The 26,035-nt window shown below is 43.7% G+C and overlaps 1 protein-coding gene across 2 annotated transcripts in view; it reads left to right on the top strand.

The window, feature by feature from the left end:
- Il15ra (interleukin 15 receptor subunit alpha) overlaps positions 1-18,462 on the top strand; it is a 29,996-nt gene extending 11,534 nt beyond the window's left edge. Inside the window, exons 2-7 of one of the 2 annotated variants that reach the window (XM_038334643.1) lie at positions 1,852-2,046; positions 3,491-3,589; positions 6,860-7,057; positions 7,911-7,943; positions 14,981-15,059; positions 17,465-18,462. In XM_038334643.1, coding sequence (XP_038190571.1) covers positions 1,852-2,046; positions 3,491-3,589; positions 6,860-7,057; positions 7,911-7,943; positions 14,981-15,059; positions 17,465-17,540 — 680 coding nt within the window. In that variant the 3' untranslated portion in view covers positions 17,541-18,462. The remainder of the gene's footprint in view (positions 1-1,851; positions 2,047-3,490; positions 3,590-6,859; positions 7,058-7,910; positions 7,944-14,980; positions 15,060-17,464) is intronic. The other variant, XM_038334644.1, reaches the window with a different exon arrangement.
- Positions 18,463-26,035: the final 7,573 nt, after the last annotated feature.

Here is a 26,035-nt window from a genome sequence, read left to right on the forward strand (position 1 = left end):
ACCCTGGTTCACTTCCCAGCATCCATGGAGTGGCTCACAACCATCTCTAACTCTAACTCCCAAGTTTCAGGGGATCCAGCATCCTCTTCTTACCCTCATGGACACAATGCACACATGGATTACATACACAAACATTCAGGTAAAACACTTAAACACAAAAACCTAAATAAATAAATCTAAAAAGAAAAACAGTACAAGAAATCAAACATATGGAGATGGAGAAATGCCTCAGTGGTTAAGAACCCTGCTGCTTGTCTATAGAACCTAGGTTTGATTCCCAACACCCACATAGTGGTTAAAAACCATTGTAGCTCCTGTTCTAGGGGATCTGACAACCTTCTCTGGACTCCCTGGGCACCAAGGACACATGTGGTCCACATATATTCAGGCAAAACACCCATATACATAAAATAATTTTTGAGACAGGGTTTTGTACATAGCCCTGGTTGTCCTGGAGCTTGCTATGTGGACCAGGCTGGCCTTGAACTCAGAACTCCTCCTTCCTTTGCCTCTTGAGTGCTGGGATTAAAAAAAAAAAATCAAATGCAAGTATGAAATTCCCAACTAGAAATGGCCAACGTTTTGAACCCTCCATTTGTTTCTAAGACCAGATACCATCTTCTAAAACCTTCATTCCTACAATTCCAGAGCCCCCGCCACAGCCAGTTTTAGCAGGAGCTTTGCAGTGTGAGTCCAGTTGCAACTATCATGAGAGTAGAACCTTCTGGAGCTGTCTGTCTTTGGTACAGTTCATCATGTTCCAGTTTCTTCTGAAAATGGAGTGGCAATCAGAGTAGCTGACTATACATATAGAAATAAAAGAAACTGAACTAAATTTCAGGAGGTCTAACTCCAGCTTGTTATTGAAGAAAAGTGTTTATCCACCATTCTTTCGTTTGTTTGTTTTAGACAAGAGTTCAGTACGTAGCCTTAGCTGGCCTTGAACTCACTCTGTAGACTAGATTGGCCTCAAACTCACGGAGCTCTGCCTTCCTCTGTCTCCTAAATACTGTCTCCGTACTAAACCTATTCATTATTCTTTTAACCTGTACCTGAGCACCTAGTATCTTCAGGTACTGTATTAGGATCAGGTATACAATGTTGAGCAAAGTAGACTTAGCCTCTACCCTCACATAGCTCAGACTGCAGATGGTGAGATATGCCCTAATTCTATAACATCAACATCCTAAATACAAACTGTCAAGGAAGCTGTAGAGCATAAAGAGAATGATCACAGAACCTTAGGACGCAGGTCACCAGCTAAGCAAATAAAGGCTTTCCCAGCAGGTAACATGGCAGTTGGCAAGGGTGGAAGGAGGTAGTCAGCTTCATTGTGAAGGAGGAGGACCCAAGGTGAGTGGCAAGGGGGGGTATCATCAAAGGGGAAGACATTTGAAGGGCAGATAGGGCAGGTGCTGACAAGCCTTGTAGGCTTCTTCAGCATTTTGGGCTTTACTGTGAGAGTAGCCGGCTGCCTAGGAAGAGAAAAGTTGTTAAGGACGCGCAGCTAACAATTAGGCTGGTTGCTTGCAGTGGGGCACAGGGACATGAACAGCTTTGAGAAATACCATGTGAGAGGTGGAGGGGCAATGGAGATCAAGGAGAGAGTGTGTCGGTGACTAGCGGGTATCAAGCTGCACTAAGCGGCTGGCATTTAAAGGAGACTCCTGGAAGACTTGTGGATGATGGGTGTTCTTTCTCATCACATCCATGTGCTTGGGTCTTGCATCTATCCTATGGGCCCTGGGAGAAGCTCAATCCTAGCTACAAAACTGTTTCTTGTGCTCCCGTGAAGACACCCACGAATAAGCCCAGTCTTCTCATCTCTCTCCCGTCTCATGCACTTTGCAGGTACCACATGTCCAACCCCCATATCTGTTGAACACGCGGACATCCGGGTCAAGAACTACAGTGTGAACTCGAGGGAGAGGTATGTCTGCAATTCTGGTTTCAAACGGAAAGCCGGCACATCCACACTGACCGAGTGTGTGATTAACAAGAACACAAACACTGCCCACTGGACAACTCCTAACCTCAAGTGCATCAGTAAGTACCTGACCCCACACTGTTTCCCGGCCTTCTGCCAAGGCTGAACAGAGCCTAGAGCGAAGGCTGGGAGCTGTGGGAGGCAAAAAAAAAAATCTGTGCTGGGGTCTGGGCTAACTAAGCCAGTGGGACACGAAGCAACCCCTCCTGGGATGGGAACTCATGGGCAATGGCCTCTGTCACCCAATCTTGGTTCATATCCTAGTTCTGCCGCTTAGCTATTTTGTGTCCTTGGGCAAATCCCTTAGCTTCTCGGAACTCTGCTTGGTGACCCAGAAAATGACCATGATGTCAACTGTGGTTTGTAGAGATAAGTGGAACCTGATAAATGTTAACTGTCATGCCCATCAGTGTTTGTTTTGCCAGAGGACTGGCTATGGTCTAGGGTGTTGCTCAAGCTGCCCAGAGAGCTTTATGGAGCTCTTGCAAGGCAGAGGGCTTCAGGAAAACATACAGTGTTCTTGTTTGCTGGAACCTGAAAGTTGGGTAGACCTACCAAACAGAAAATCCCTGTCTTACTCACCAGGGCAGTTAATGCTCAAGAGTGAAAATGAGGCCTGTGAAAACCAACTTTTTTAAAACATTCATTCACAGTTGGATGAAAGCCAACATTCTTGGGGTAGAAGCCACTTGGTGGTGCTTCCAGGAATGCTAATCCCTATTCTGCTCCCTAAAAAAAAAATAAAATAAAAATAAAAAGTGATCCATAGTCTTCCAGGAGAGCACTGTTCAAACAGGCACCCGTTGCACATCTAGGACATGGATAGCAGCAGCTAGTGCCAGTCATTCGGAACTTTCATGGAAATGCCCAGCTCCATCTTCTGGGAACTCCCGGAATGGTATATATATCATAGTTCCATACAAGAACTACTTGATGACTGACCTGTGGAAAATTCTTGAAAATCAGTTTACAGTCTGTGCATTTTGGTTGAGACATCAATACTCATTTCTGGTTCCTTTAGCCTTGTCCCAAGAAGCCAGAAATGGATGTGGACTTGTAGAATAATTAATAAAAACCTAGAGATATTAAGGTCAGAAAATCAAAACAGCCAACCACTGGCTCTTTTCTCTACCTCAGTCTGAAATGGCGATCCTGCCTCCAGGAATCCTCAGAATGAGACTGTGTGTGAGAGCTGTCTCCTCCTGTCTTATCTTCCTCACTAGGACTGGGATTAAAGGTGTGCACCTCTACCACCTGGTTTCTATGGCAAATTAGTGTGGTTACTGGGATTAAAGGTGTGTGTCATCACTGTCTAATCTGTAAGGCTGATCGGTGGGGCTGTTTTGTTTTTTCTGACCTTCAGGCAAGCTTTATTTATTAAAATACAAATGAAATATCGTACGTGCACTGATGTATTGATTATATTTATTTGTAACTAGTTCTGAAACCACCCTAAATTCTGCCCTTAAAATCATAAATGCCATGTAACTATCCTCTCTCTAGGAGATCCCTCCCTGGCTCACCAGAGTCCAGTCCTACCTTCCACAGTAGTGACGCCAAAGGTGACCCCACAGCCAGAGAGCCCCTCCCCTCCCGAAAAAGGTAGGAATACTGGAAAAATATAAAGAACTACCATGTAGGATCCATTCTCCTATTGTAGATACCATGGCTCACTGCTGATGATCGCTGCAAACCCAGGCAACAGAACTTTATGTTAACATCATGTTTCAGAACTTATAGTGTTTAGGTTTTTCACTGTTATTTGATATCCAGAATTCACATGTACATGACTCATAGTGGCTTAGAATCTACCATTAACATATTAGACCATAGTTAGCTGGAAAAGTACATGATTCATAATGGCTTCCTATTAACATATTAGACCATAGTTAACTGGAGACATACACCCCTATCAAGAGTTTCTCTGTGTAGCCTTGGCTGTCCTGGAACTCAGAGATCTACCTGCCTCTGCCCCCCGAGTGCTGGGATTAAAGGCAGACACCACCATCGCCTGGCTCTCACTTGTTTCTTAAGATGTATCAACATTATTAAAGGCCTTTCCCACGTGGCCCAGTGAAGCAAAAATATCAACTCATGATCTCTCAGGCCCACAGGGGCAGCAGGCTAAGCCAGAATACACCCCTGTATGTGTAGTGGGCTGCACTGGGCCAAGGAAGCCTGGTCTCATAGAACCTGAATGTCTTTGCTCCAGAGGTAGGTTCTGCCTATCTTCCAAAGCACTTGCTATTATACAGGCCCTTGGCAAGACATTCCAAAGAAAGGGGAAGGTAGGGCCCTCCTTTGGCAAAATGTAAAACAATGTGAGGGACTCATTGGAAACTTTTGCTTTGGCGGAGGAGGGGGTGGAGTGGGGGACGTGGGGTGTGTGGAGGCAGGTCTCACTTTGTAGCTCTGACTGTCCCAGAACTCACTATATTAAACCCAGGTGGCCTCAAAATCACAGGAATATGCCTACTTCTGTCTTTTGAGTGCTAGGATTAAAGGTGTGTGCCATTGCGCCCAGCTTTCCAGTCTTCGTCATTAACAATTCAATTTGGATGTTTGTTCTAGTTTCTTTTTTGCTGCTGAGCTAAAATATCCTGACAAAAAGCAACTTAGGGAAGAAAGAGTTTCTTTTAGGTTACATTTCCAGGTTATGGCCATCACTGGGAAAGTCACAGTGGCAGGAGCTGGAAGCAGACAGTCACATCACATCCACAGTCAAGAGCAGAGAGACAGGAATACATGCATGTTCACTGGCATGTGCTCTCTTCAACACCTCCACTCTTAAGACAGTACATTCCTATGGAATGGAGCTGCCCACGGTGGGATGAGTCTTCTCACATCAATTAATTTAATCAAGGCAACTTCTGACAGACATGCTCACAAGCCAACCCAGTGGAGACAATTTCTCACTGAGATTCCCTTCCCTCCTGTCAAGTTATAGCTAACCATCATAATACAGAAATATCGCACGAACATCACCCCTCTCTCCATCCCCACCTTCCTTCTTTCTTCCTTTCTTTCTGAAGGGGGTCTCACGATACATCCTTGGCTGACTTCAAACTCACATGCATCCTACCTTAGCCTTCAGAGGACTCGGTTTATAGGCCTGTGCCGCTGAACCTAACTCAGTGTTTTGTACTTCACTGGAGTGTTATGCGAATCTAGTTTAATGTCCTCAGCATTTGTCTCATTGCTGAGAACGTTTGAAAACTATGCTCCCCCCTTTCTAGACTCTCATTTTCTAATAAGTTTTACTGTCACATCGTCCAGTTTGTGGTTTCCCCATGTTTCCTCCCTCCACTCCCAATTATGGCAATCTCTGTTTTCAATCACCCTGAATTGCTCAATTGGTCACAACTTCCAGTGCTCTGAGTCTCAGTCTTCCGATACACAAGGAACTCGCTGAAAAACTCCAGTTGGTCTGGGGGTAGATACGAGAATCAACATCACTGGATGCTTCCCGAATGGTTCTTAGGCATCCCAGGGTGGGGACTCCTCTCTCCTAAGGAGGATAGAGGGGATTCTGAATTTCATGCCACTGTGTAGCATAGAAGGCTCCAGCTCAAAAAATTAATAATTAAATAGGGCTGGGGATGTAATTCATTTGATAAAATGCTTGCCTAACATGCATAAGGCTATAGGTTCAACTTCTAGTACTATTAGGGAAAAAATAAAATAAAATAAAGGAGTGTCTCTTCTGGTAAATTCTGTAAACAGAAGAAAGTGGTAGGTACTTGACCCATTTAAGATAGAAGTGACTCCCAAGTTCCTTTGCTATGACTCACACAGTATTTACTCAAGAGACAAGAAAGATCAACTAGTCTCTCTCAGCCTTGTTTCTGGGTCCCAAATGCTTGGTCAGATGTTCCTCATTGAGACAAAAATGTGCAGACACAGCCTTGGACACTAACTGGTCATGGGTGATGGGTATGAATGCTCTGTAAGGCTGGTAGTTTGCAGAGGGAGGGATACATCTCAGTAATACCAGTGGACTGAAGGGTGCGTGCACATCTCACATGGTGGATGGCTAAGAGAGCATGGGGCCAGGACACCACCCCATGCCTCTGGAGCACTAAGATGTCCAGCCTCCCAGCACGCTTTCCTCAGCCTGCATTTCCCAGCCTTGCCACAGTGGAAGACTCATTTTCACCTAGAAGGGAATAGAGAATAGGGAACGGGTTGGCCACTTTAGAGTTTAGGAGCATCCGTCTACCAATGATGAACAAGGAAGACAGAAACTAAAACACAGGCATCCTCCATGGCAGCAGGAACGAAATCAGAATCCTCTCCTCAGAATCTGCCTAGGGCATTCTGGAGAGCTGGATGTAAGCTTCCTCTTATTTCAAAATGTCAGGCCAACGTGTGAAAAAAAAAAGGCAGGGTGTGATGGTGGTACACACCTTTAACCCCAACACTCAGAGAGGAGGTGGAGGCAGGGAGCTCTCTGTGAGTTTGAGGCTAGCCTGGTCTACACAAGTTCCAGGCCAGCCAGGGATCCATACCAGACCCTGTCTCAGGAAGGCACAGAACTGGACAGGAAAACTGGCATTGCAGCTGCCTTTCACAAACACAGTACGCTTTCACTTGTATTTTGGCATCAAGTCTTTGAGACTATAACACACTTTCTCCAGAAAGCAGCCAGATCTGCCCAGTCTCTCGGGGATTTTGTTTTGCTTTGAATGCACATAATAGATAACTATATTCTTTAGAGTTATCAGGAGTCCCATAGAACAGTGGATAACGATGCCACCGACTTAGGCACAGCTCGCTGGGAGTAGGCTGGCCAGGACAGGCTCCCTAAAGTGGGACCTTGGGTTCCAGACACTAGTCTGAATTTTTATGTCTCTGTCTTGGAATTTCCTGCAGAGCCAGAAGCTGTATCTCCCAAATCAGATACCACATTGACCACCCAGACAGCTATTGTGCCAGGCTCCCGGCTGACAGCATCCCAACCAGCTTCTGCAGGAACCACAGGGACAGGCAGTCATGAGTCCTCCCGAGCCCCATCTCTTGCAACAACAACAACCTTGGAGCCTACTGCTTCCCCTTCCCTCGGGATACCAGGTCAGCCCTAGCTTTGAACAAGGACAGGCCAGTTCCCTACATATTGCTTCTGAGACCTAGATTGTGATCTTGCAGGAGGGTTGTCTGCATTAGCTTTGGACCACTTGGGCTCAAGTCAGAACTGACTTGAGTGGCCCAGTCGCCTGCTGCCCACTATCATGCTTGAATGGTGTGTGCAGTCCCCACTGTAAGGATAGCCAGGAAGGAAACCCCACTTCTCAGATAGGACACGGCTTGCTGATGAGCACGCCAGAGAACGGAAAGAGCATTTGACAGTGTGGAGCTGTGGTCTGCCGGTAGAAAAACCACTGGTAATTATTCCTGTTAGTATTCAGGCATCTGTACTGGCCTGCTCTTGGGGTCCTGACAGGATACGTCCACAGCCGCAGCCACTAAGAGCACCTTCTGAGCACATTCGCTATGTTCCCTTTTAAAAGGCGGGCCACGTCCCATCTCTTTCTCTCTCTCTTTCTGTTTCCCTCTTCCTCTCTCTCTCCTGCCACTCTTATCCCCGGGAACTGGTCTCTGCCCCCCTCTGTTCCCCTCTCTGCCCCCTTTGTCCCCTTCCCTATCCTCTTCTAATCAACCTCCATGTGAGCCCTGTTGTACGGCATGACTCTCTTTTCCTGCCATTTTCTTTTGTTTAATTACAACAGTTCCTCTCTGAGGCATAGCCAATGTTTAGGTGTAACCAAGCACCTCACCAAATTATCCTGTTCACTTTTGCTAAGACCCCTTTGGTTATGTCCATGTCTCTTACGGTTCTAAGATGGTAGCTAATCTCTCCAGCTTTGAGAGAACCTCGTGCTCTTGGGACTCCAATCCTGACTCAGCTTTCCTCTCTCTTCTGCAGAGATTTCTCCAAACACCTCCAAAGTGACCAAAGGTGAGTATTTTCTTCTGTCTGATGTGTTTATAACCAGGGACTATAAAACAGACACAGAGTGTTCATGAGCCTGGTCCAGGCCACTCTGGCACAGTCGGCAGCATATTCCCTTGCCATCGGAGAATAACTTGGTAATACCCTATTTATGGAGTTTGTCATTGGACATGATTACTTGTCTTAAGATGGGCAGCTTCTAACTGTCACACTTGTGATGTACAAAGCAGGGAATTAGCACACCACAAAACTGCTTGATGGATCAGCTACTCAAAGGTCAGCCCCACCAAGAGGCTCCACCTAGATCCAGCGCATGTTAGGAAAAGCAGGAGCCAGCAGCTGCCACTAAGAGAGTGCCATTCTGCACTCTCTTAGAGAGAGAGAGAGAGAGAGAGAGAGAGAGAGAGAGAGAGAGAGAGAGAGAGAGAGAGAGAGAGAGAGGGAGAGGGTGAAAGAATGAAAGAGAGGGAAGGAGAGAGAGAATGAAAGGGAAGGAGAGAGAGAAGGAAGAAGAGAGAGAAGGAGGGAGAGAGAGAGAGAATTCACACTGCTCTAAATGTTTCTGTTGATGAAAGACCTAGAGCACTACAGTTAGAAGAAAAAGAAAGAGGTTATGCAGTCAGTGCAGGAGGAAAACAGAAATGTGTTTGTGAAAAGGAGAAAGAGAGATCTTGGAGAAGAACGAATAGAGCAGGAGAGAAGGGAGGGTAGGGGTGCAGCTCTGACCGTGAGCTCGCTTGTCAAGGCCAAGGCCAAGCTTGCTTTCCAGTACCATAAAAAAGGGTGTGGGGTGCAGAGAGTAGGAACCTTATACTTTAGTCTGACAAGCTCTAGAAGGAACAGAAGGCCCTAGAGGGATGGTTCAGTGGTAAAGTGCTCTTGCAGAGGGCCAGAGTTCAGTTCTCATCACCCCAGATGGGTAGCTCACAAGTACTTGTAACTCTAGCTCCAGGGGATACAACATCTTTTTCTGGCCTGTAGGTACCTGCATACTTATGTGTATGTACATACAAGTGTATTATACACACACACACACACACACACACACACACACTCAAATAAATGTTTTTTAAAGGGATAAAATATTCTATCTTTTTTCTTTCTTTTTTTGGCTTTTTGTTTGTTTTTTATTTTTGTTTTTGTTTTTGTTTTTTGAGACAGGGTTTCTCCATGTAACAGCCCTGACTGTCCTGGAACTCAGAAATCCACCAGCCTCTGCCTCCCAAGTGCAGGGATAAAAGGTGTGTGCCAACACTGCCCGGCTCTATTTTCTATTCATAAGTTTTCCTGCGGGAGAATGACTCACCGACTTTTGATCCTATTTATCTGCACCAAGTGACATCAGGAAATCAGATGTCGCTTTAGATATATTAGCAGTTTATTGGTTACAGTGGTCTTGTAAATGATCAAATGAAGACAGGCCTGGTAATAAAGGTCTGTATTTTCAGCTATTTGGAAAGCTGAGGCAGGAGGATTGCAAGATCAAGGTCAGCCTGGACAACTCAGTGAAACCTTATAGCAAAATTAAATGTATAAAGAGTACTGGGGATATAACAGTTCAGTAGTAGAGTTCTTGCTCAATCCCCAGCTCTGCAAAAAGGAAAAAAGGAGATAGAAAGAGAGTAGATAGATAGGCAGATGGATAGATAGATAGATAGATAGATGGATGGATAAATAGATAGATAGATGAAAGCAAGACATTTAGGAAGGTTCTTTGAAGAATAGTTTATTGAAAAGCTCACTTAATGACAAGGGCATATAAACAAAAACATATTCATGATTTAAGAGAACAACATATAAGAATAAGGCAAGCTATTTTTTCTCTATGACACATAGCACATTAATCTGTCCACATAGTTTTTAATTTTTGTTTTTCAAATACTTAATGATTTGCACATGGTCTGAAAATCAAAAATTAAATAGCATGGAAGCATATGTCTGTAATCCTAGCACTCAGAAGGCTAAGGCAGGAGGATTACTTTGAGTTTAAGATCTGCCTGGGTTACATAGTGAGTATCAAGGCCATTATGATACATAGCAACACCACACCTCAAGAAATTTAAAACAAAACAAAACAAAAAACAACAACAAAAAAACAATCAAAAGTCAGCAGGGAATGAAGAGAATTAAAGTTTGCCTCTAACTTGCGCTCCTGGAGACAGAGAGCAAGTTTTTTTGCCTCCCTCTGGCTGTGGAAACACAAGCGCAGGCAGAGAAAGTCTCAGAGCAGCTATTCCGTGTCTCTTCACCGACCGGCTGGCCTGATTTCCTTTCTGTCGCTGTGGTAAAACACTCTAATCAAAACACCTTGGGGAGGAAAGGGCTGATTGACTTAGACTTCCAGGTCACAGTTTGTTCCTGAGGGAAGTCCGGCGGAAACCCTAGCAGGAGCTTGAAGCAGAAGCCAAGGAGGAGCGCTGTGTGCTCATTCCTCTCTGGCTCGTGCTCAGCCAGCTTTGTTATATAGGCAGGACGACCTGGCCAGGGGGTGGGGCTTTCCAAGTAGGCTGGACCCCCGACATCAGTTAACGATCAAAGAGATCTCCCATAGACACGCACACCGGCCAACCTGATCTAGACAATTTCTCAGTTGCGGCTTCTCCTCTCAGATGACTCTAGGCTGGATCAAGTGGACAATGAGCGTTCCCCAGGACACTGACATATCTTAGCAATCCTCCATATCCACACATAAAAACCTCCTTACTCTCTTTAATGGCTAAAGAATATTCTACCTCTATATAGACCTGAGCACAATTTACATAGCCAATCTCATCTTTGGACATGCGATTATTAACTGTCTTAAGTTATAATACCAACAGTGACTAACTGGAAAATCTGGTGCAATTCTACTTAGTGGGTGACAATCTATATGTAAAATTTTCTATATAGAGCTTCGAACAATTTAGGATCTAATACTTACTTTTCCAGTGCATGGCTTTTGTGACAAAGATAATTCAGTGCAAGGGATTGTGGGAAGCATAAGGCTTTTAAATTTTAAAAATTGCTTTATGTGTAAATAAGGTTTTCTTCCTTAAAAATAGACATGAAGATACCTAATTATGACAGAAGTCAAATTGTTAGCAAAGAAATGAAAAGGCGACATTGAAAGATTTTATTGTCTATTAATAAAGTGTAAATTGAAATTATAACCGATCTAGTTTTGTAAAAAGCGTTTGTGACAGTGTCTTTTGAAGTTTTCCACTTACATGCCATCAGTCCCAGCCACCCAAGATCTGCAAGTACCCCATCAACAGTTGCATACTGTAGATGTTCGGTCGTTCCTCAGACACAGGGCAATCAGCTGAGCACGTCTCTGAAAGGCAATATTAACAATGTTCAACCACAGTCATTGCTTGGTTAATTAACGGATGATCAATCTACTGATATTTAGTTTTACTGTTTTTGTAGTTTTACGATAAGGATGGAACAAAGGGCATGCTAGACAAGTGCTCTTCACTGAGCTATATCCTCAGTCTATAATGTTTAAAATAAGTTATACACATGGTTCTCACTTTTATTTTCTTTTAAAAATGTTTGTGTTTGTGTTATGTATATATGTACCTGCATAGATGTATGGAAGAGCACTTGGTGCATACAGGGACCTACAGAGGTCAAAAGAGGGCATCAGATCCCCCTGGAGTGGATTTTAAAAGATATGGGGGTTGGGAAGATGACTCAGTGGGTAAAGGCAATTGCCGTGCAAGTGTGAGGACCTGGACTGCTATGTGGGGTCTATGACCTGGACCCGGATCCTGGCAAGAGCAGTATGATGTACTCTCACCCACTCAGCACCTCTCCAACCCCGGTTATCACTATTTTAAAAAAGTTGTTCTTATTTGTTTGTTTTTTTGAGAGAGGGTTTCTCTGTCTACTCCTGGCTGTCCTGGAACTTACTCTGTAGACCAGGCTGGCCTCAAACTTACATAGATACACCTACCTCTGCCCACAAGTGCTGGGATTAAAGGCATGTGCCACCACCGCCAGGTTAAAAGCTGTTCCTTTTAATTCAATAGAAAACAGCCAATAGCTGACGCTCAATAAATACTGAACAAGTTAGTAAATGAGTACCAGAACTTAAAGAGTTTAACATTTTAATAGGGACAAAATATGGTTTCCACGTTCATTGTCTTATTTATCAATTGGTTTACTTAACAGCCTTTCCTCCCAATAACTTATTCAATTATCCCAGTATCTTCTCTCTCATCTTCAGCTAGGCTCCTACTGAAGACATTATTGTGTGTGTGTGTGTGTGTGTGTGTGTGTGTGTGTCTGTGTGTGTGTGTATCACTTGTAAGGGTGGGTTCTCTCCTTCCACCATGTGGTTTCCAGGGATTGAAAACAGGCTGTCAGGTTTGGGGCAGGTACCTTTACCCAGCAAGCTAGTTTACCAGCCCAAGCCTCCTGATTTCAAAATCCAAGCCTAGCATGCCAACTGAAATAGCACTTACACTGCTGAACTTAGTTCACAAGGATGAAAAGGATCTTTTGCAGAATGGTGCTGTGCCTTGCGTCTCTTCCACATGTGATGTGAGTCTGTTGTAGTCGATGTGTTCTGCTTTTGATGGGGACTGCCCCTGCCATGTCTGTCATTCATCTACTTGTCCAGTGAAAATTGAAATATTTACCAGGGAGAGACCTAAGCCACCACGAAATACTGATTTCTGATTTTAAGAGATATCGGGTTTGGGAAGATGGTTCAGTGGGTAAAAACAGTTGCCATGCAAGTATGAGGGCCCGGGTTCAATTCTCAGAACCCATGCAAAAGTGGGTATGGGAGCTCATGTCTGTGATTCCAGTGATCCTAAGGGGGGCTAGGAGGCAGGGATGAGAGACCCCCTACAAGATCTTGAGCCAGCCAGCCTGATTTCCCAGTAGAGAACAACAAAGAAACCCTGTCTCCAAAAATGGTGGACAGAGGACCTGAGTTTGGTATTGTATTCTGTCAATCATATTTTAAACGCTGATTGGCCAGGCAGGAAGTATAGGCGGGAAAATAAGACAGGAAGTAGAAATGATGCAAAGGAGAACAGGAGAATTCTGGGAAGGAGGAAGTTGATTCCTCCCAGTCCTGTACAGATCATCGAGGAAGCAGGATGTGACCTGCCAGCTGAAAAAGGTACTAAGCCATATAGCAAAAATAGATCAGAAAAAATGGGTTAATATAAGCTACAAGAGCTAATAAGAAGACTGAGCTAATGGACCAATCAGCTTTATAACTTACAGAGATCTCTGTGTGATTTTCTTTGGGGCTTGCCAGCTGTGGAGTATCAGGCAGGACAGAAACCCCAACAAGCCGGCCCCATTCATGTTACATGAGTTGTATTCTAACCTCTTTACATGTGCCCTCTGGCCTCTCACTGTGGTCCAACCACGCCCATGTTCATACAAAAGAATGTATATACATATACATATATATATATATATACACAGAGAGAGAGAGAGAGAGAGAGAATCACCTTAAATTTAATTTATGAAAATTTAAAAGCTGAGATAAAGCAATCATTTTTTGAATATCTGGTTTGAATATAACATCTCTTTTATTTATTTAGTTTTTACTGGGATAGAACCTAGGGTCTCAGGGCATGATAGACAAGTATTCTAACTACATCCTCAAGTACTGAGCTCAATTCTTCTTATGAACCTAGGACAGTAAGAGACACAAAGAAACCCCAGCCCAGGAGTAACTAGAAGATGCTTTTCCTTCAATACCCAATGCAGACTCACAGTTCTGTTTCCCTGAAGGGCTGGCTGATTTGCTTGGGTCCTGCTAGGGAATCTGTTCCCTCTGTGTTCACACACAGAAACTTCATCCTCCCCCACGGACGCTGGCTCTGGCTGGCTCTGGCTGGCTCTGCTTCCTGCTCCATTCTAGTCCCCAAGAGGAAGGGGGCCCAAGAAGAAGGGGGCCAGTGGCTCTGGCGGCCTTCCGTACCATAGTCTTCTGCTCTGCTCCATCATTCCTTCCTCCCTTCTCCTTCCTCATATCAAATCTATTTCTTTCTTTTCCCTCCAGAAAGGGTGGAGAGCTTGCCAGATGATTTGCTAATTCCTTGTCTTTGGAAGTCTGGTTTCAATTTCTTGTCCGACATGGCATGGGCATAGTTGAAAAGGAAACTGGAGTTAAGTCACCAGTTTTTTTAATATCACTAGGCTGGGAGACTCCAAACCTGATGATTCTGCAGTAGCTTGTTGTCATTCGAAAGGCATCAGGAAGAGCACTGTGAAAGTAAAACTAGTTCTTACTACCACTAATCCCTCTTTTCCAGTAAATCACTCCTTGGCAGGAAATAGGTGCTAATCCTACCAGCCAGTGTGGAGACAGTTTACGTGCAACACACACACACACACACACACACACACACACACACAATCCAATCTGAGGCTTCAAGACATCTTTCATTAATTGATCGCGTTTCCTAACGTTTTTGCAACAAATTTGCCATGCTGGTTTTATTTACTTCCTGTACAAATGTCTTCTATCTGTGATTTTACTACTTCAAACTACAGTGTCATTCCAAAACTCTGAGGGCAACAAAAAAAGAAATAATTTTAGTGAAAGGAGGGATTATCCATAGTCTCATCATGACTTGATACTTTGTACCCAACAGCCATTAGACTCTAGAGTTTTCTGTGTACGTTGGAAACTACTTTGAGTGTATTTTCGGCCAGCTTTCCCTATAGTTTACACTTTATAGATTTATTTTGATTGTTTCTAATGATATGGAGGGGAGCATGTGCACGTGAGTGCAGGTGCCCGCAGAAGCCAGAAGAGGGCCTTGAATCCCCTCGGGCTGGGGTTACAGGTGGATGTGAGCAGCCTGGTTTGTACGGTGGGAGCCAAACTTCATTCTTCTGTAAAAGCGGTATGTGCTCTTGATTGCTGAGCTTCCCTCCAGCCCCAAGAAATGTTAATAATGCCAAGTGGGCTAGCAGGGCTTCTGTCCTCGACAAGAATGGAAATTGCCAACAGTTTACTGATTCTTGACAACAAATGCCTTCGTGGGACTTTCAAGTGGTTCTAGCTCAGTTCTGTTCTTTTTCAGTGGCCATCTCCACATCGGTCCTGGTCCTCCTGGTTGGTGCAGGACTTGTGTTTTTTCTCGCCAGGTACATCAGATCAAGGTGAGTGGCACAGGACTGCAGGACCAAATTCTTCCTTTCCACCAGAAAAGCTTGACCATAAAGATTCCAAGAGGCCCTCTCAAAAGATAGGTCCCTTTCCTGACTATAAACCCTCAGCCCTTCTGCAGCAGCTAGAAGGAGCTGGGTAAGAACGGGCTGGCCCGGCAGAGGGCCGGTCACTTCTCACACAGCTCTCAGACCATGTGTTGAAAATGGGGTCAGCAGGAACTGAGCCGGGGGCGGGGGGGGGGGGGCATGTATTCACTTCTCATGGTATACCTCCTTATAAACATTGTCATGCCAGCCTCAATTTGTATTTCTAATAACAGAAATTCTACACTACAGCCTTTGAGATGTGTTCCCTTTACTCGCTGACATTTCAGTTTTATATTCTTCGTCTTGGCTTTGACCTTGTGCTTCTGTCATTGAGTAACCAGCTGACATGGTTAGTTCCATCCAGTATAGGTCTCTAGCTCTTCTTCTACATGATTACATGGGTGACTATCTTGAAACAGAACATGCAATCAGTAGGGATAAAATGATGGGTAGCATATCAATACAAAATTATACAACTTGGGCTGGAGATGTAGTCATTTGGTAAAACACTTGCCTCGCACGTACAAAGCAGCCCTGAATTTATCACCAGAAATTTTTTAAAAAATAAAAATCGCATGACTGTTTGAGCCTGGTTTTGATAAAAGGAAGATTCTCTAAGACACTGCAATGAATCCAGAGGAAAGCCAGCAATCAAAAGTTCACATAAGACTTGACAGATATTAATAGATCAATAGATACAAATATCATAAACTCCAGAAGTAATTCACAAATAGCTAAACTAAGATTAGCATATATTCAATATTTTTTAAAATATAAAAAATGCTACCTGGTGAGAAAAATAAAAAGTTATTTTAAAGGATTTTCCAAATATTTTTATAACTGAGTAATTTTAACCTAATATCTTGAATTTAGAGTTATATTCTTGAGAGATAATAATTACTTAATGTGTCCAGAAATATACATACTATGTTTTTAATGAATAAACATTACACTCTTAAATAAATTGGTGAATTTGGTATATATAGTCAATAAATGGCATAATAAAATATCAGTATTATTAACAATATTTTTAAAATTCATCTAGGTGTATTTTTTTTTTTTTTTTGGTTTTTCGAGACAGGGTTTCCCTGTAGTTTCTAGAGCCTGTCCTGGAACTAGCTCTTGTAGACCAGGCTGTCCTCGAACTCAGAGATCCACCTGCCTCTGCCTCCCGAGTGCTGGGATTAAAGGCGTGCGCCATCACCGCCCGGCTCTAGGTGTATTTTAAAAGCAGTAATTATATTGATTTTGTCACTTGGTGAACCAATTCCATTAACTGATTTTTTTAACTGGTTGATGGGTAGATTTGCCACTCAACAAATGGCTTTTGGTAAGCTGACCTAGATTTCTGATTTCTAGTTTCTGTCTCACACAAAACCGTTCAATTAGTTACGGCTTGAAAAGCTGTTTATCTTTAGAAGACATTGTAAGAACCATGGAAGACAATACTGACCTGGGTACTTAAGGCCTAAAACTCAAGGGACCACCAAGTCAAGCAGACACACAGACTACAGAGCCTCTCTGCTCTTGCTAGCCACGAGCTCAACTGTATTTGTTTGTTTGTTTGCTTGCTTTGTTTGGTTTTTTGTTTGTTTTTTTGGAACAGGATTTCTCTGTGTAACAGCCCTAACTGTCCTAGAACTCACTCTGTAGACCAGGCTGGCCTTGAACTCACAGAGATCCACACGTCTCTGCCTTTCTGGTGCTGGGATTAAAGGAGTACGCCACCACTGCCTGGCTCTTTTTCCTTTCCTTTTCTTTTCTGTTCCTTTCCTTTCTTTCCTTTCCTTTCCTTTCCTTTCCTTTCCTTTCCTTTCCTTTCCTTTCCTTTCCTTTCCTTTCCTTTTTTCTTTTCTCTTTCTCAACTGTATTTGTTTAAGGCTGAAGATTAAGAACTGTTTTTAAGGCCTCGTGAATACCCAGCTACTTTCATCAATGTCATCAGGTCTGGTCTAGCCAAGGTCGGGGTTTCCTGTCTCCCCTCCTTGCTATCTGTGCTGGGTTTTAGCAGAGGATTGGCAGTGTTGGGTATGAGGATGGGGTGGCATGATTTGTTCCAACCACACTGGTAAACCTCTGGTGGATGGAGGGTGAAGTTGAAAATTCCCAAATAGGGTTAAATTCTTGCTATCTGCACATCTGGGCACTCTAAGTTTTTCTAATCTCTAAGCAACACAAATCTCTGAGAGCGGGCTGGTGTCTGCTAATGTAACCCACTCAGTACCGGGCATGCATGTTCATTAAGAAGCACGTTAACCCAAGAGCCACCCTGACCTCTTTTCAAAACCTGTGAATAAACTATTTTACAGGCAAGCTTCTCAGCCACGTGATGTTGCAATGGAAACAATGGAATCAGTGCCAATGACTGAGGACCAGCAGCAATGAGGACGACACAGGAGCCTAACCTCACAACCGCAGAAACGCAAGGAAACCCGCCCAGCTGAGTCTAATGAGAAGACGTAAAGGCAGCTCCGTGTTAGCCAAGAAGTACCAGGACACAGGGAGCTGGGCGCCAGGAGGAAGTGCACTGTGGTAATACAAGGACTCCAGAACGAACCGCTTTACTGCGTCTGGATGTCTCCCATGTGCACACTTGGGTTCTCTGGCATCTGCAAGGACACCACCCTTCTACCTGGCTCAGCAGAGAGGCCGGCTTCCCACAGTGCCAGCAGCTTGAGTTCTCCTGGAAACTCTCATGGTCTTCAAAAAAGCCTCTGATTTCACTCCGACATCGACTCAAAATAGCTTATTAGCTAGGCCAGTGGTTCTCAATCTATGGGTCGTGACCCCTTTGGGGGGAGGGGCATCAAACAACCCTTCCACAGGGGTCACGTATCAGACGTCCTGCGTATCAGATATTTACATTACGATTCATAACAGTAGCAAGATTACAGTTATGAAATTGTAACAAACAATTTTTATGGTTGGGGGTCACCATAACATGAGAAATTACATTAGAGGGACACAGGTTTTGGAAGGTTGTTGAGAGCCACTCTCTTTTCTGTCCCCTACCCTGGTTTACAGTTTACAGAGCTTAGCCATACACCAGAGGCTACCACTCCACCTCAAGGCTCCCACTCCACCTCAAGGCTCCCCTGGCAGAGGGGAGTCTTGTAAAGAAGAGAGCAGCACTTGAACTCCTGAAGACTTGGCTATTGCTGCTTTGCACCTATTGAAAAAGAGGAGAGGAAGGCAGAAGAGATATTGAGCCAATGAATCCTTTGTATAGGATTTATGACAAAAACTGAACTCAGTGACTTTTAACATATATATATTTGTTTATATTTATACTTCCTTTTCTATTATATCTACATGTAATGTATGATTTATATTTGAAAGTGCCTTGTATAGACAAAATAAAATATCTATTTTCAGTATAAAAACACATTAAAATTATCAACAAAGAGAAGTGTCCCGCAAAAGAAAAAAGGAGAAAGAGGAGTAATAAGATATCAAATGTGATTAAACTCAGGTTTTCTTTCAAAAGATAAAGAGAGAGAAAAATGGGAAAAGCCCTTGCTTAGAGCTGGTACAGATCAATAGCGTTGCAGGATTTCTAAGCAAATCTCACGGTGAGTAGAATCAATATAAAGAAGTCTGAGCTCAGGCTGGAGAGATGGCTGAGTGATTAAGAGCACTGACTGCTCTTCCAAAGGTCCTGAGTTCAATTCCCAGCACCCATATATTGGCTCACACCCATCTGTAATGAGATCTGGTGCCCTCTTCTGGCGTGTAGGCAGACATGCAGAGGAACAGTAAATACATAATAAATAAATCTTAAAAAAAAGTCTGGGCTCAACTAGCACAGGATACTGGATATTCATGCTCTCCCCCCACTCTTCATTTATTTATTATTCTTTATTAATTATTATTATTATTATGAATCTATTGCAGAGCAATGGTTAAAAAGAGGGCCTCGTCCTTGTTAGGCAAGTACTCTACCACTGAGTCATATCCCCAATTTCCTAACTCCTAAATTTGCAGATAAAAAGATTGTCGCCTGGAGAAGTTCACCTGCCCAAAGTCACCTAGTTCAGCTACCGCCACCACTTGGACAGAACTGGGGTGGGAAGTGGGTGGGAGAGGAGGCCTGGTTGTGAGGCAGCTGCTAACTGGTCCCCCTCCATCCCTCGGTAAAGGGGAACCACCAGAAACATTCAGGAGGTGAGTTAGGCATGGGCTTCACAAGCTGCCATTCCTCACTGACTTCTGCAGGTATTCAATGTATGTGATTTTCTTCATCAGAACTAAAGGAAGCTTTGCCCCATTGCTCACTTGGGCTTCCTCATAGCACGGTGGTCTCTGTTTAGTCAGGCTGTTTACATGGTGACCAAAGCAAAGTTGAAACTGTCAGGCCCTTCAAGGAGGTAGGCCAGAAACAGACCTGTTTAACTTTTGCTACCTATCTATAACCTTTGCTATGTATTGGTCAAAGCAAATCACAAATCAGCCCAGATTCAAGGGCAAGGAAGTGACAAACAGGAAAGAAAGCATCCACAGAATCTATCTTTGGTAGCCAGGTGTCATATTTTTGAAGACAGTTAGGAAAGTATAATTTTCCTTGAGTTCTCAGCTCTCAGTCAATGCCAATAAATACGAGCCGAATGGATGAGACTATAATGATCTAGTATTGCGCTAAGCATTGAGACGTCCATTTTTTGTTTGCTTGGTTTTGTTGTTTTTTTGAGACAGGGTTTCTCTGTGTGTAGCTTTGGCTGTCCTGGAGCTTCCTCTGTAGACCAGGCTGGTCTTGAATGCTCAAAGATCCACCTGCCTCTGCCTCCCAAATGCTGGGATTAAAGGTGTGCACCACCGCTGCCCAGCTGAGATGTCCATTTTTAATATTTAGTTTGGAATGGAAAGGTAAACAGAACTCTGAAGGACTTGAAAATTGTATAGCTATTAAACCTTCACCCCGGGTGACCTTCGCTGGCTGCAGATCTAATTTACAGTTCCCTCTTCCCACATTACTTGCCATCTTAGCCATGAAGAAAACACATTGATGTTCATCACTTCTATTTTACCTTGATGTAGGAATTAAAGTCTTTTGCGTCTTTTCTAGCTCCCTTTTAGATGCCACAGAGTAGTGAGAGCAGGAAACAAAAGGACACACTCTTTAATATGAATGAGTATTTTGTCTGTGTGTATATCAGGCACCATATGTGTCCCTGGTAACAGAAGTCAGAAGAGGGCATCAGATCCCTGAACTGGAATTACTGACAGTTGTGAGCTGCCTTGTGTGTGCTGGGCATTGAATTCATATCCTCTGCAAGAGCAGAGCTTTACAGCTGAGCCACCTCACCCACCCCACAAAAAACACACAAGGACCTCAGTGTTCTACTTGCCTGTTCCACTTTTCCGTTATGGATCTTTTATTATCACCTGAGATTGCTCTATTCTGGCCTGCAAATGTCAAAGAAAGTAGCTTAGATTTTTGAGTCTATGTGTTTACTGTTCCTCAGGTTTGCGCACCTTCGAGGCAGGAAAGGCTCAGTCCAAACCAACCTCTCGCACTCCCTGGCCTGTATACAATTCAATGTGTAGATACGGTTCTAATATTTTAACTCATATAGTGCTGTCTTTTGGAAGAATCTCTTATGGGTCTGGGGTCATTCAGAGGTCCCCCAGTCTAACTATGAATATATTTTAATAATGATGAGGCTTATATTCAGATACTGGTCCCAGAGCTAACCCTGGGACTTGGGATTCCCAAATATAGCACAGTGCCCCATTATTCAGGGATTTATAAAGGAAAAAAAAAACAGCCAGGATGTAGTGGTACGTGCCTTAAATCCCAGCACTCAGGAAGCAGACACAGGTAACTCTCTGAGTTCAAGACCAACCTGATCTACAGAGTGAGTTTCAGGACAGTCAGGGCTACATAGAGAAACCCTGCCTCAAAAAAAATTAATTGGTTAATTCACTAATTTAATTAAAATATAAATAATAAAGGGGGAAAACCCATAAGGTTATGTTCTATTTACATACAGGTGCACATCTTGCAATCAAGGGCTCAGTTTAGCAAACAGAGATCTTGTAGGTGTCTTGTTTATCTCGAGCAAGCAAGCTTTGTTTACAGAGGCAGAAGCAGTAGTCCTGTGACCATTATCTTGTACAAACAAGGACAGGCAATTACAAAAATGGCTCCCAGCATTCTGGGAAGTTGTCTGTCCTTGGACAAGTGGGACTTACAGGTTAGAGGCAATTTTGTTTTGTAGGCCTCTTAAGCATAGTTACTAAACTTAAAACATAGTGTTAGCTGTCACAGAGTCCACTTTGCTCTTTCCTGAAGTGCCTGACTATAAATCCTCACCTTCCACTTGTGTTTACAGTCAAGACGTAATACCCCCTCCTCACCAATTCTGGGTGAATTCGAGCGGCCCAGTAAAGGAAACAAAATGGTTGCTCAGAGGGTGAGAAAGGAAAAAGTTTATTCCAAACTGCCAAGGTTGTCTCTCAGAAAAGCATAGGGAAGCAAGAGAGGGAAGAATCTTGAGAGTTATAAGGAAAATGGTTATCTGTGAGAAAGGGAACCTATGAGCTGAAGGGGAAGCCTAAAGGCTAGCCTGGGCCAACTTGATATTGAGACAGGTACCATAAACATATATTAACATCAGAGATAAGGGAAATGACTTTTTTTTCACACGGGTACCAATTTCACAAGTTCCCAAAGCATGCTGGCTTTTATCTAACAGTCAGAAATCCTCCTCATATAGTCAAGGTTGCGTTCTTTTCTTGATATTTGAACTGCCTTTTTGAGTTTGAAGAATTGGAATTTCCTTTTTAACCTGACACTGGGGAACCTCCACATTGTTGAATACCTCATTGTCCACTAACATAAGGCCAGCTGCCTCTGGTCTAGGGCACCTGGACTAGGCCCTATCAGAGCATCTCACCTAGTATTCTAGGTTATTGAATATGGAATGAATGAAAGACAGCAGAATATGTCCATCAAGGCCTTGCTACCAATGAATTGGCTGGGGCTGTTTCCCTCTATCAGATATATGTGATTTCAATGACAATGACCCCCATAGGGCTATATATTTGAAGGTAGTACCAAGAGTGGGGTATTGCTGTGATATACCTAGCGGTGTTTTTGTTGTTGTTGTTTTGTTTGGTTTGGTTTGGTTGGTTTGTTCATTGAGGAATGTGGGAGACTCTGAGACTTTGAACTAGGAGAGAACACTGTAAGTGGGGCTTCATGGGCCGTTACAGAAGGATTTGAGAAGACAGTAGTGCTGAAAACTACACCAATCTAGAGGTCCAGCTCAGAGGGTTACAGAGGGACACAATATTAGCAACTGGGCTAGAACCCATTCTTGTGATATTTTGGCAAAGAATGTGGTTGCTTTTTGCCCTTCTCCTATCAATATACCTGAGACTGAATTGAAGAGTTTTGAACTAATTTCATTGTCAGAGAAGATTTCTTTTAATATTGACTCTGTCACTGGGTTATTAATCTCTCTTACATAGCTCTAGAATGAAAAGGAGCAAACAGGAGAATAAAACCACAAAATATGGCTTGAGGAGAAAAAGGAGTACCAGGAAATTCAGTGCTGAAGCCATGGCCTGTGCTGGAAGACGTTAAGAAAAAGTGAGATAAAGGGTGTGGTGTCTTTAGGGTAAATGCCCATTCAGCTAACCCTGCAATTTGGGGAAAGAATAGGCCTAAGAGATTACCTGTTCCTAAAGAGCAAGCAAAACTAAAGCAACAAAAACCAAAGTTCGTGCAAGTGTATTTCAAGGGTGGGGACATTCTCTAACCCAAGCAGGCATCAGAACCAGGCAGCCTTGGCTGTGTTTTAGAGTCAGGAAGAACAAAGGAGAAAAGGGGCTGTGGAATCTTCTTCCAAGGTAGAAGGAGAGGCCAGGCAAGGAGGCCATTTCAGGAAATTGTGAAAGTCAATCCTGAATTGTGTAGGATCCCCAAGATGTTGGAGGTGCCAGAGCTGTAGGACACCTACTAAGGAGAGCTGTAGACAGGGAGAGGAAGCAGCCCAGGTGAGAGAAGGGTGTTGCAGTCAGCAAAGCTGGGAAGGTGGAGTCACCTAAGCCCTTTAACAACAGACACGGAGCTGCAAGGCTTAAGAGTTTGCCCTGATAGGTTTTGGTGGTGCTTTTGTCCAGTATTTCCTCACTATGTCTCCATTCCTCCCTTTCAAAATAGTAATGTCCATTCTGTGCTATTGTATGTTGGAAGTAAGTAATTTGCCTTTTGATTCTTACAAGGGATTACAATTAAGAGATTGCCTCAAGTCTCAGAAGGGACTCTGGACTTTGAAACTGTTAAGAATGTAAAAGGCTGTGAGGACTTTTAAAGTTGGACTCAATGTGTTTTGCACTATTACATGGTTACAAGCCTATGGGGACTATGAAGTGGAAAGTAGTGGCTTGAATGAGAATAGCCCCCAAAGGCTCATGTATTTGAATAGCTGGTCCCTAGTTGATGGAACTGATTGGGAAGGATTAGGAGACATGGCTGTAATGGTCTGTTCTGTCCCTTTAAGAGACAATCCCCACTCATTCCCTTCCCCCCCTCCTATCCACAACGCAAGTAGATCTTCCATCTGCTTCCAGCCTGAGCTCCTTCTTTTCAGCCTCTCTCCAGAGGAGGTAGCTTCTTCTCTCCCCCCACCCCTTTCTCTTTCTTTCTCTCTCTTTGCCTCTCTCTCCTCATCCCCCTTCTCACTCTCTCTCCCCTTTTCCCCTTCCCTTCCATAACCCACTAAATAAATATCCACTTTCTCTGCATGGTGTGCCTATCCCTCTTGGGTCACCTGCTGCAGCTCCACTCTAGTCACTCACAGTGGCCTACTGCAGGCCCTCGGGGAACTGTGCCCCACCTACTGCTTTATCTAAACCATTACAATGGCCTTGTTGGAGGAGGTGTGTCACTGGGGGTGGACTTTGCGGTTTCAAATGCTCAAGTCAGGCCCAGTGTGTCCCTCTTTCTTCCTGTTACCAGTTGATCTGGACATAGAACTCCCAGCTTCTACTCCAGTTCCATGTTTATCTGTGTAGCCACCATGCTTCCTGCATGAAGACAACAGACTCTGAACCTGAAAGCAAACCCCAGTTCAATGTTTTTCTTTCATAAGAGTTGCCATGGTCATGGTGTCTCTTCACAGCAACAGAACATTGACTAAGACACCACCCCATTCCCAGCTGCTTCTCTCTCTGCCCTGTGTTTATGGATCAGATGTGAGCTCTCAGATACTCTTCCAACACCATGCCCACCTGCCTGCTCCCCACCATTATGGTGATGGGCTCACTCTCTGAAACTGTAATCCCCAATAAACACTGTTTTCTAGAAATTGCCTTGGTCATGGTCTATTGCCTTCCAGGAATAGAAAAGTAACTAAGCCAAGCTAGAGATCATGAGAAGATGAGGAGAAACTTTTCCAGCGGGCTGGAGAGATGGCTCAGAGGTTAAGAGCATTGCCTGCTCTTCCAAAGGTCCTGAGTTCAATTCCCAGCAACCACATGGTGGCTCACAACCATCTGTAAAGGGGTCTGGTGCCCTCTTCTGGCCTGCAGGCATACACACAGACAGAATATTCTTTACATAATAAAATAAATAAATATTTTTAAAAAAGAAACTTTTCCAGCACTGGGAGTCCTGGGCTCTTGCACATCCAAAGCCTAGGAAATGGTCCATGCATACAAGCTCACAGCTTGGCGCTCCAGAAATTAGAAGCCAGAGTCTCATGGTTTTAGTACTCAGGGTTGAAACTTATTGCTCTGGGCATTAACCAGCAGTGGCCCCTGCACATGCAGCTATGAATCTTTGTCTTTCAGTAGTGTGGGTGGTGGTATCAGACAGCAGCATGAAACAGCAGGTAACACCTTTTGGAGCAGTGGTTTGCTACCTGTGCTTCACAACCGTCCCTTTGGGGTCACATATCAGATATCTGCATATCAGATATTGACATTATGATTTATAACTATAATAAAATCAAAGTTATGAAACAGCAACTTCACAATTTTATGGTTGGGAGTCACCACAACATAAGGAACTGTTAAAGGGCCACAGCATTAGGAAGGTAGAGAACTGCTGGTCTGGAGTTACAGCTCCTATACAGGCCTTTGATTCTGTGAGTCTCAGCCCCTCAGCCACAAGTGTTCAAATTCTCAAACCTAGGGTGCCAGGATCCCCAACTTTATCAGCATCTAGTGTTACAGGTCTCAGGATCAGTGTTGGAGTTCCTTGTAAATTAAAATCTCAGTAAGAATCTGGAGAGTGTGGAGCAGATACTCCATTGCATATACCTGAAATGGTAACAAGGGAACGTGCTGTATCTCACCAAAGAGGCATTTGGTTTTTGTTGTTGTTTTCTAATTGCTTTTATTGAGCTATATATTTTTCTCCGGTCCTCTCCCTTCCTCCCCTCTTCCCTTCTTCCCTCTACCATGATCCCCATGCTCCCAGTTTACTCAGGAGATCTTGTCTTTTTCTACTTCCCATGTAGATTAGATCATGCATGTCTCTCTTAGGGTCCTCTTTGTTGTCTAGGTCCAACGAGGCATTTGTAAACTCAGGTCACTCATATGTCACCCAGGTTTCAGAGTCTCTGTTGTGTGGCCAGCATATTTGTCACTGGTTTCTGAGATTCTCCAAATCAGCACCTTCAGGGTCAGAGTGGTAAGATTGTGTCTTAGAACTCCTGCTGTTGTTAATCTAAAGGAGAAACTGCTAGGGTTTCTCAACACTGAGGCAAGGGTTTGGGTTTCAACTACTACTCAACCTGAAGTCAAAACAGTGAAATTAAAATTTTTACAGTCTGGCTTTTATTCATGGAGGTTACCTCATAAAAGTAATCCTCCACTGTGCTATTGAGTTGTATTTAACTTTTTTCCATTTTAATCAGCTGCATTACTTG

This window comes from Arvicola amphibius, chromosome 6 (genome assembly GCF_903992535.2).
Source record: "Arvicola amphibius chromosome 6, mArvAmp1.2, whole genome shotgun sequence".
Taxonomy (NCBI): Eukaryota; Metazoa; Chordata; class Mammalia; order Rodentia; family Cricetidae; genus Arvicola; species Arvicola amphibius.